The 11,303-nt window shown below is 39.6% G+C and overlaps 2 protein-coding genes across 2 annotated transcripts; both read right to left on the bottom strand.

Moving 5' to 3' along the window:
• Nucleotides 1-494: 494 nt before the first annotated feature.
• Nucleotides 495-2,989, bottom strand: LOC110909902 (laccase-2). The gene is made up of 5 exons (XM_022154635.2): nucleotides 2,831-2,989; nucleotides 2,600-2,751; nucleotides 2,234-2,478; nucleotides 2,024-2,155; nucleotides 495-1,845 (listed from the first exon to the last, which is right to left on the bottom strand). Exons 1-5 carry the CDS (start codon nucleotides 2,957-2,959, stop codon nucleotides 749-751), a joined length of 1,755 nt encoding a protein of 584 aa, XP_022010327.1. The 5' UTR covers nucleotides 2,960-2,989; the 3' UTR covers nucleotides 495-748.
• A 4,900-nt stretch (nucleotides 2,990-7,889) lies between these two features.
• Nucleotides 7,890-8,700, bottom strand: LOC110901928 (PRKR-interacting protein 1). The gene has a single exon (XM_022148687.2). The coding sequence runs from the start codon at nucleotides 8,286-8,288 to the stop codon at nucleotides 7,890-7,892; it is 399 nt and encodes a 132-aa protein (XP_022004379.1). The 5' UTR covers nucleotides 8,289-8,700.
• Nucleotides 8,701-11,303: the final 2,603 nt, after the last annotated feature.

Raw genomic sequence — 11,303 nt, 5'->3', positions numbered from 1 at the left:
GTTTCTCAAACCACACAAAATCATTCAACATATTAAAATCTATAAAAAAGACTTGAGTTTTTGAATACAAATAACTTACAGTGATTAACTCTTCAATGAGCAAAGGAGAAAATTTCAATTAGTGGTTGGTTGGATTTAAGTAGGCATAAGCTTCATAAGAGTGTCGCCTTTCCACCTTGGTATTATTGTGAAGTTTTTGATGTAAGAATTAAACTAACTCATGACCAACTTATTTTTATAGTCAGCTAGTCAAGTGGGCAAATGTTGGATATATTTAATATGTTAGTTTGATTATTAATTTATAATTATTACAATGAGCCTTTACATATAATTTGATACGATCATCAATTAATTGATGGACAATATTACTCTTTATAAATCCATAAATATGTAGGCATGCCTTATTAATTTTTTTAATGTCCAGTAAATCAATAAACTTGCGTATCGTTTGAGAGTAATAAGGAAGAACAGAACATCCACACTATCTTCCATAATGACATCAAGGAAGATTAAATCTTCCAAAGAGTAAGTTTTATTGCATTCGTCAATCCATATAATGTTAATATTAATCAACATAAACAAAATCGAGTCTCTCTCTAATCAAATCAGGTTTACAAGAGGAATCAAAGGATTTGAGACAAATTCAAGGCCCAAAATACGAAAAACATTATGAAAAAAATCACTCATGTCACAAGAACATAATTTAAAAACTCAAAAAACCAAAAGACTCATGAGTCAAACCCAACAATTAACACTTTGGAAGATCAGAAGGTGGTGGAGGTAACTCCTGGTTCGGAAGCTTCCCATCCATTACTGCCCACGCCAATCTCAACCCCCAACTCAAATGAATCTCAATGTGACAATGCATAAACCATACGCCCGGATTGTCCGCCCTAAACCGAACCGCCACCCACCCGCCTGAGGGCACCCCAACGGTGTTTCTTTCAACGGGATCAACAAGGTTGTATTTGGCAGGATCGGTAGAGGAGTTGAAGTTTCCGGTGCCTTGCCCCACCACGTAAAAGTTGAACCCGTGGAGGTGGAGAGGATGGTTTTCGGCTCCAAGAATACTAGTGCCTTGCATCACCAGCTCGACGGTCGTGTTGTATGGTAGCACCACCACTTTTGTGCCGTGCGAAACCATCGTGTTGTTAGGTGGAGTGCCAGTGTAATTGAATTTATTAAGAGGGAATGATGGGAAGTTGGTGGAGAAAACGCCTTTTGAGTTCCCAAAATACCGAGCCTGAAGAAGCGCGGTTGTTGGCAAGGTGAAGGAGACGTTGTTAACCGAGGCCGCAAATTTAGTACCATTGGGACCTTGACATGTTTGGTTCTTTGGGCACGGGTCGCTCCCGAGCCCCACTGTGAAAAAGTAATTGTTTTCGACGGTTTGTGGAACATTCATCGGGAACTGCGAGTTTCCCAAACTACGAAGCTTATTGGTCCAGTTGGCTACATATGACGTGGCATTGATCGCTGGGAGTGGTGGTAGGGCAAGTCCTTTAGTAGAATTAATGGATAATGGCGTATTATTACTGTTGTATTCAAGAACCCCGGCGACAGTGGTGTTATCGAATGTCCCGAAGGCGGCTGTGGAATATGGTCGGGCCGCCATAAAAAATATAGTGTTTGAGGTGAGATTTTTTGTCTTGAGAAGGACATTGCTTGTTTGGCCCGGTGTAATAAAGATTGTGTCTGTCTCAAATGGCTTAACGTAGCTTGCATCGGCATCAACAACAGTAAACGTATGGTTTGTGATTTTGAAAAAGAGTTCGTCATTGAGTGCAGCATTGATCAATCGAAGGAGGTACGTCTTCCCCGGTTTCACCTTGAGCCGAAAAGTTTCTGCATATAGCAAAAGAGGTTATTTGTTCAGAAAATGCGAGTCAAAAGGGTTTTAGATCAACCTAGCACAACCAATATTGACTTTATTATGAATTCACTGAGTTTGACCCGTTATCCAGCCCATTTTCCACCTATGGTAAAATGATAGAAATGAGTATAATAAAAAAGAATTAGGTACCCTTTGGTGAAGAACAATTGTATAACGGTCCAGGCAACCCGTTAATTGTATAAGCGTCAGAATTATTTGGGCCAGCTCCGGTTTGAAGGGCCTGGTTGATCACTGCTTCTGTATCGGCCTTCCACCACTCCCCTATTATTGTAAAAGATGAAGTTGAGTTCAAGAACAAGTCTATTGGCCCATACAGCTAAAAAAGGTTTGGTAACTTACCGAATGTAATCGGAACTTCCTTGTAAGGTTTGAGAAACGGGTATGAAGTGTTACGCCTGGGGAGAATGACAATAGGGCCATAAAGGGTAGACCTAATCCATGAAACATGGGCGTGGTACCAAAGTGTTCCTCTCTGTCCACTGATGGTGAAGTTGTAAACGTATGACTGGCCCGTTTGGATTGGGCATTGTGTTATATATGCTGGCCCGTCAGCCCACCCACTCCGAAGCTGACGAATTCCATGCCTGAACATGACAAACAAAATACAATGAGCGACTGTAAATATTTGTTTACAAGGTGACAATCATGACCCACTTTTCAAATGAGTTAATTCAAATATACGACATGTCAATGCAAATTGTGTACCAATGGATACTGATATTGTTGGGGACATGATTGACAACTTTGATCACCAATCGGTCACCTTCCCTGGCAATAATCCTTGGCCCAGGGAATTTTCCGTTGACTGTTATTATGCTTTTCGTCTGACACAATCTCGTCACATTTTGCATCCGTATCTGAAAACGCATGAATAGTTCTATGAAGCACACGTATAAAGTTGTAAGATATAGCCAACATGAACCTTGTTACACTTACATTAAACTTATAGTGTCGGGTAACGCCGGTGGCTGCATGTTTTGCCATAGCCAGGTCAGGAGGGCACAGGCAAATGAAGCATGAGAGGAAGAAAAAAGCAGCCAGGAAAGATGATGGTACACCCTGCATGTTTATTGTTTTTAGCTGTAGATGGAATGGAATGATGGTTATAACATTCGGAGAATAGTGGTTTTTATAGGGATGTATGGATGTATTCTTTTATGTCTAATTGTGAACAACACAGATTCACCTACTGCATGTGGACCAATCGGTTATAGAGTGATGTTAAAGTCAATTTATCTAATTTTATTTGAATTCTGTCTTTGTCAACTTTTCTAATCCGCTATAGAATGATGTTGACCATGTTACCCTTAAACGAAGAAATAGCTGTTAAGGTTGTGTTAAGGTTGACATTGAATAGGTAAGCTGATCAATAGGTTGTTTAGAATTAGAAAAAATCACACATATTTTTTTTATACGGTACCCAGTGCGAACCATTTAATCAACTACAACCTGTGAACCCGTTCATGACCCATTTAACCTGTTTACAACTTGATTACAATGTTTTAACTTGTCACCATGTATAACTCGGTTAGATGAATGGATTACATGCTACATGATATTTTTAAATGTGTGCAGGTTGTGGTTGATGTCTTTGCCACAAATGACACGATTTAAGTCGTTATTTCTAACAGGTCATGTTTGGGTTGACATTAGACAGTTAAATCCATCAACAACCTATTTAAAATTAGAATAAGCACATCTAATGCTTTTATAAGGAAGTCCAACCCGGTTAACCTACTTATAACACACCAACCCATTCATGACGAGCTTGGCCTGTTTATATCTTGATTACAATATATCACTCCATCAACCTGTTTGACTAATTTATATAAATGAATTACATGGGTCATAATATTTCAAATGTGTACAGGTCAGGTCATGATTGATTTCTTTAACACAAATAAATGTATGGTTCATATTCGTATTTATAAATTCAACTCAAACCTTCTATTTACATATTTTTAAATATGTCCCGTCTTGCTACTAGTAGCTGAGTTATAACTTCTCTTTTTTGTTAATACAATAATGATAAGTGTTCATAAAAAATATCCTATGATTTCCATAAAACGCAAAACAAATAATAAAAACTTTGGAGGGCATTTTCCGAAAGTAAGATATGGATATGACAAAGACAATAAGAATAATAATAAAATAAAGATCTAGAGTGGAGTTCAACCGTTAATCTTGTTAATAAAGAATAAACAATGGTTAATTAGATTTGTTGACCAATCAATTCATTTTTGTTATACTGGTTAGGTTGTGATGGCACAGATTCAACCAAATAGGGGCCTCAACAACTTCGTTCTCAAATGACAAAGATTACGACATCGTACCAAAATTCGTTTCAAGCAAAAGTAATCATATCATTGTGATAGGGATGGAACTTGGAAGTAGACCCAAACAAGTGCTCCAATGTGATGACTAGGGGTGTAAACGAGCCAGGCCAAGCTCGTTTTTATGAGGCTCGAGCTCGGCTCGGTTCGAGCCTACTTCTTTGAGCTCGAGCTCGGCTCGCGAGTAAAACCCAAAGCTCGAGCTCGGCTCGACTCGGCTCGAACTATTTTGAGAACAACCTTAAACGAGCTAAAAGCTCGGCTCGAGCTCACTTCAACATCGCTTAAACGAGCCAAAGCTCGGCTCTAGCTCGGCTCATCAATGTTATCCTCGTTATTAATATATTATATATAAAAAAATTAAAATTTTGTATGGGCTCGTTTAGGCTCGCGAGCCTAAACAAGCTTTGTATTCCAGGCTCAAGCTCAGGCTCGATAACAAAACGAGCTTTATTTCAGGCTCGAGCTCGGGCTCGGGCTCGTTAAGGCTCGGCTCGTTCGAGCTTTAACCGAGCCGATCACGAGTAGCTCTCGAGCCTCTGGGCTTGTTTACACCCCTAGTGATGACTGTCGTAAGGTCAATCAAAAATCTAAATAAACTATGTAGATAGCGTAAGTAGGGTATCGTATCCACGGGTAATTTATGGTTAATGTTCGGTTTAAACTATAATCCAATCTATTCTAAAATCGGGGGTTTTAATGATTGTTTGAAAGAACACGAAAATTGTTAAGAAAGTTGTTATTAATAAGAGAAAAAAGTAACCTCCTCCCGGAATCCCAATTACCCGTTTTTAACACAAATACTTGTTTACTAATTCAAAACACCATATAGACATGGCCTTGAGGGATAGTTTTTAAGACTCACCATACAACCTAATAACCAGTTTAATTATACCAATTACCCACCAATTTATTAACCCGCTAACGATGCAAGTATATCGCCAACACGCTTAATAAACACAAATAATTCAAATATAATCAACGTTGCACAAAATCAACACAAGCGGTCAAGCTTTACCAGTTTATAAGAATCAGAAACAAACAATTCGTGTCAAAACAAAGCAATTGTTCATCCGAGCGGAAGTCACAGTGCATTTAGCCGCTCATGGTTGTCCTCACAGCTTCAATCTTCATCGTAGACGGATTAGACATGAGAAACAGCTTGAACAGATGTGTTTTATGGTTAAAGTTGCTAGAAATCGCCTTTGAATTCGTCTGGGACGGCTGGAAGGAAAACAGATAACCTAAAAATCAATTTAAGCCGCCTTATATAATTTCCCGTAACTTAATTTTCCCGCGTGTCGCGACACTCTCCAAGTCACCCCCGCATGTCGCGGGGGAATGAAGGTTGACTGCCTTTGACTTCGAGTGTCAGGCGTGTCGTAGAGGAGAAGGGTGGTGTTGCCGTGTGTCGCCTGGGCTACCAGGTTAACTTTTTTCCATTACAGGTCCCGTGTTGACCCGTCAAACCCGTTTTATCCTCGGTTTCTCTTTTTAACCCTTTTTAACATCTGTTAAGCCAAAAACACCAACACGCGATAAGTATATAAACCAATACGAATTAACGTGTTAACACACTAAAAACCAACACGAACTACTACAATATACAACGTGTTTTGACCCAACATCACATCCCCACACTTATCTTTTGTCGTCCAGAAAAAATTCTCTGCAATGGAATCACAATCAGAAACATTGGCACTCAATATATTCAGTTAATTTATTAACAAGTCAAACCACACGTTAACCAAGATTGAAGGGATAAGATCCACCTAAACCCAACCACCAGCTTCCAAGCCCTTATTCATGATTCATTAAGTTCAAGTGATTATAGTCATCTATGGGTCTCACACTCAAAAGACTACAACGCCACCGAATCTCATTTCAAACTTATAAGGTTATCGTCTTATATAAAAACTCTGATATATTTCCGATGTATAATGGATGATGGCTATGAGTTCAGATATGCTTTTGCTTATGATCAGCTTAGCGGACATACCCCACCCGAGTCACCATCCCAGTAGTTAATGCCATAAGCTTCACATATTTATCATTTTCTAACTCCACCTAGAGGGTATGTACCACCCGAGTCACCATCCCAGTGGCAATACCATAGGCTTCGTTAATACACAACTAGCATAAATAAATGGATGGATGGAATATTTTTTTTTTCGGGTGCCACCTTGTTTCGGATTTATTCTCATAAAAAGAAACAGATGTGCCATTTAATCGAAATACTTATAAGCTTTTTATTGATAACGGTACCCCTTATACCTTCAGCAGTTTTGGCTTTGCTACGACTCCTAAGGCGAGAACCCATAAGACTCCAATTTTTAAGGTATATTATATCAATCCTAAGGAACTCTTCAACCGGCTAAGCCAACAGACATATCCTAAATTAGACGTATGACTGACCATTCATTATCTCATATATATAATAATCAAATGCCACGAACTGATTATACATATCATCTTCTATTTTATTGCAAAAACTTTTCTCGAAACATTTTCTAATTTTTCAAATTTTTTTATACACACGTTTTTTTATAAACACGGACACGACACTAACTAAGACACAACTAGTCGCTAGCTTCCCCTCCCCACACTTAATTCCTTCATTGTCCTCAATGGAGAGCAAAACTCACGACTCAATTACAAACATAAATCGAAACACAAAAAGAAATGGAACAGTCTCCCCTGATTTTTAACGGGTGAATTCCTATAAGCCTTGTTCCATAGCAACCGCATAGCATTTCTTTCGCGGCTGCATTCAACTTGGGATACTCTTCTTCAAATAGTTCAAATCCCTTCGTCCAAATGGAGATTGAGTATGGACAAAGTGATCGAAACCTGCAAAATAAAACTCACAAGCTCCCACGGATTAAAACGAGTCAACGGATGAAAACAAGCACACATTATCCACCTAGTCATCCCCGCACGTCGCTACTGTTGTAAATGATAATCAGAGATGAGGAAGAATAATCAAAAGAACTGAAACTTTATTGATATAATTCTTCCATACAAAACATAAGAACCAACCTTTATTTATAGGCTTTACAAGACTTAATAAAGAAGAAAAAAACTTTTGATAAATATGGAAACGATCTTGAGGAATCAACAAGTTTTTCTAAATTGTTTTTTTCCTTTTCTAACACTTCCCCTCAAGTTGAATTGTGGGATTGCCACGATTAAACTTGGATTGGTTTTGATTTTGGGTTTTGGTTTTTTTGTTTTGGTACCGTCTTCTTGACATGGTAGTTTGAGTTATTGAGTTACCGCCTTTAAACATGGTAACTTTTGGGTTTTGGTTTGGAAACACCGTCGATAGACATGGTGCCTTGGTTTTGGTTCTCCCCCGCAAGCTAAGTGCGGGAGCGTTTTTGGTTTGGTTTGAGTCACCGTCGGCAGAATGGTAACTTTTGGTTTGATTTGAAGCTACCGCCTTTCGACATGACAGCCTATTTTTGGGTTTTGGTTTCCCCTCAAGTTGAAAAAATTCAACTTGGCCATTTGGGTCTGGGCATTGGTTTGATTTGGGTTTTTGGTTTTGGGTTTTGGGTTTTTGGCTTTGAAAAAAGATTTTTTTTTTATGTTTAAAAAAGATTTTTTTTTATTAATTTGTTTAAAAAAGGTTTTTTTTTTCCTTTTAAGCACTCCACCTCTTAGGGCTTAGTGCCAGCTGGAATTTGCATATCTTCACCATCTGTAGCCACTTGTTTCCTCTTTTGGAAGTCAACATCCATTCTTGCAAGCCTGTCTTGTTCCTTCCGTCTCATTTGTCGGTACTGATGAAAGTCACCGGAGCCAGAACCGGCAGAACTACCGGAAGTATTATTAACACGAACAGGAACACAATCTAAAATACGTCGGAGCTTGACCTCAAGATCCTCATCCTCCCGATTAGGTACCAGAGGCGTGTATTCAACAAATGCTGTTGAAGAATTATTATTCGGATGTCGAAGAGGAAGAGCGGAGATCCCGGTTCTATCTGGGGATGCCGGTACAATCTGTAAGTCTCCGGTTGCAACGGTCGCCGCCGACGGCCGTCCAGAACTGGACATTTTTTTCCGGTGAGTATTTTTTATTCAATTGATTGTTTTTTCCTGTTGCGATTGTCGGAGATTGCGGTGAAACCCTAGGGTTTTTAGTGACGGCAGTGGATGCGAAATTTAGCGGGGTTTCAGGGTCGATTTCGGGGTTTAGGTTTTGATTTGATTTTGGTTTTTTTTTCTGGTTCGGAGTTGGATGGGCGACGAAGACTGAATGTGACGGTTTTGGGCTTTTGATGTGGCGGTAGCTGGGTTTCCGCCACAGAATGGAGGCGGCGGCTATAGTTGTGGGTTGTGGCGGTTGAGATAGTTGTGGCAGCGGAATTGGGAAAGGTTCTAGGGTTTGTTGGTTACACAGAGGTTCGTTGGGGGTTGAAGACTGACTCTTCGTTAGGGGTTTTGAACAAAGATTGACTCTTCGTTTGGGAGTTTGACAAAGATCGATTTGTTTGAGGTTTGTTGAACGATTTTAGTTTTGGTTTGAGATTGACGAACAGAGTTTTCAAGGATCATAACTCTGCTCTGACCATGTTGTAAATGATAATCAGAGATGAGGAAGAATAATCAAAAGAACTGAAACTTTATTGATATAATTCTTCCATACAAAACATAAGAACCAACCTTTATTTATAGGCTTTACAAGACTTAATAAAGAAGAAAAAAACTTTTGATAAATATGGAAACGATCTTGAGGAATCAACAAGTTTTTCTAAATTGTTTTTTTCCTTTTCTAACAGCTACAAGGTCCAAGGATCACCCCGTCTGGCGCGGAGGAGTGCTCGTTGACTTTTGTTAACCTGGGAACCCCAGCGCGTCGCGGAACAATCTCCATCACCTCCCGCGTGGCCCAGGAGAACCCCTTTTCCAACAATTTTGTCAAAAATCTTTGGTTTCATGCCTTAGAAAATTTTTTTAGCTGATCCTGTTTTCACCTCCCAACCTCCAAACGACTGTACATTGCCCTCAACTGCACCAAAACTTAACCAAACCTCCTCGGACTTCCCCACACTTGAACAATTGCATGATTTGACACAAAACTCATACAAAACACAATAAAGTAACATGAAAAACAAAAACATAACTAACAAACCTTAGGCTGCTCCCTAAGAGCGCTAATTTTTAGATTTTAGCCATATCATACCTGCAATCTTCAAGGTGGTTCAAACGCCTGCTTACCTCGAGACTTTTCTAAATAGCTTGGCTTCATATAGTCCAGAAAATTTTCATCCTCACGCCAGTTATGATCAAACTTGGTCCCATCGCCCCATACGTTTCCACCATCAGGTGGTTTACCTACTTTTTCTTGCTTTCGCTCATTTGCCTTGTATAACAACCCTCAAAATATTTCGACACCCTAAAAATAATTAAAATATCCCAATACGTCCTAAAGTATACCCCGTATACGAAAACGGGCCCCGAGTACCTTTGTCTTATTAAATTTAATTAAAAAACCCAGATTTTAGGGTTGTCGCAGGTCGCGTAGCCCTTGGCTACCTCTTACGTGGGGCGCGACAGACTGGCCACCAGGCTTAAACCGGTGTTGCCACGTGTCGTTGATCGTGTTGAAGCTAGTTGGCTGATCAAGCCAAGCTAGGCCCTACTACCCGTATGTCGCGGGCCGCGTAAGACGACCCTTTGGTCTTCGCGGGCCGCGAGGATCTACAAATCAGGCCCTATATATGGAGGGCATCGGCTGTTCATTTGAATTCGCACCAAATCTCTTTCTCTTTTGAAATTCTGAAGAATTAACATAATTTTCGGGTATGATACCCCCTTAAATAACGAAGTTCTGCCTCGTTGTAAGTATCATAACCCCGGTTACGGATTAGATACGCTGCCCGATTGATCCAGGGTTCCGTAACGGCTATTAGATTAATGCGTGTGCATTTGTGTAATTAATAGATAATCACCAGGAAACCCTAAAGGAAAACCTAAGACAGCAATGTGAGTAATCTCCTTTTTGCAAATTGTTTTTACAAAACCTCACATAATTAATAATACATTAAACAGTTATTGAGTATTTATATTCTACAATTATCGTCGGTATGTTGGGGTTTTGTATACAAAATTTGTTGCTACCTTGCGAGGAGTAACATGAACACAAGTCGGGTTGACAGTACCGTGGGTGGTAATTAAAGTAGATGGAAACAAATGTAATTGGGCAACCGCCCTCAATACTGTACAATGGTTTTACTTAACTTGATTAAACTGAGATTCACTCACCAGTATTTCCCACTGACAAATTGTTTTTAAACGCGTTTCAGGTAACAAAATGTGAAAGCCAATTAGAAGCTAGCTGGACAGCACTGAAGGCTTGGAAAAGTGGCTATAAAGTTGCCTAAAATAAAAGAGATGTTTTATTAAATAAAATAGGATTTATTCCTATCAAAATGTGTGTACTTAAAAACTTAGAATTTTCCCACGTGTTTAATATTATGAAAGTGTGGTATTTTACTCTGATAAAATATTTCCTAACTACGGTCCTGATGTAAATTCCGCTGCCAAATTGATAAACACCGATACCACTAAAACTGGCCACGGCCGCCTGTTCCCAGGTTGTTAGGGGACGGGGGTTGTAACAGAAAGTGGTATCAGAGCTAAGCCACTGATTCAGCCACAGAAGTGTTCTGCTGACGCCAAGATATTATTTAAATTGTTAGGAAATTTTCTATGGAACTACGTGCATATTTGTATTTTATTGTTGTGTGTTATTTGACTATTTGTTAGTTACAGTATGAGCGACCAAGGACCTTCCGACGCCTACCGTTAGTTGTCCAGCTCACCTAGAAGCGAAGGCACCTCTTCACAGCCTGCCCTCTCAGGGTATTCAGCTGACAATGAAGATGGCATATTCGTGTTTAAGGCTCAGTCAGAAGAGCCATTCCCTTCTAAAAAGAGCAGATAGTTCAGTAGAGGAGCGCATGAACGTAGGAAAATAATGAAAAAGTTGCAACAACAGCGTGCTGTAGCAGCCGCCAAGAGAGAAACAGATGCCCATACACAGGATATGCTTAATAGGAGTTTAGC

This window comes from Helianthus annuus, chromosome 7 (assembly GCF_002127325.2).
Source record: "Helianthus annuus cultivar XRQ/B chromosome 7, HanXRQr2.0-SUNRISE, whole genome shotgun sequence".
In the NCBI taxonomy this organism is placed as follows: Eukaryota; Viridiplantae; Streptophyta; class Magnoliopsida; order Asterales; family Asteraceae; genus Helianthus; species Helianthus annuus.
Note: the sequence above shows the minus strand (reverse complement) of the source record. Positions and strands in the feature narration are given on the sequence as shown.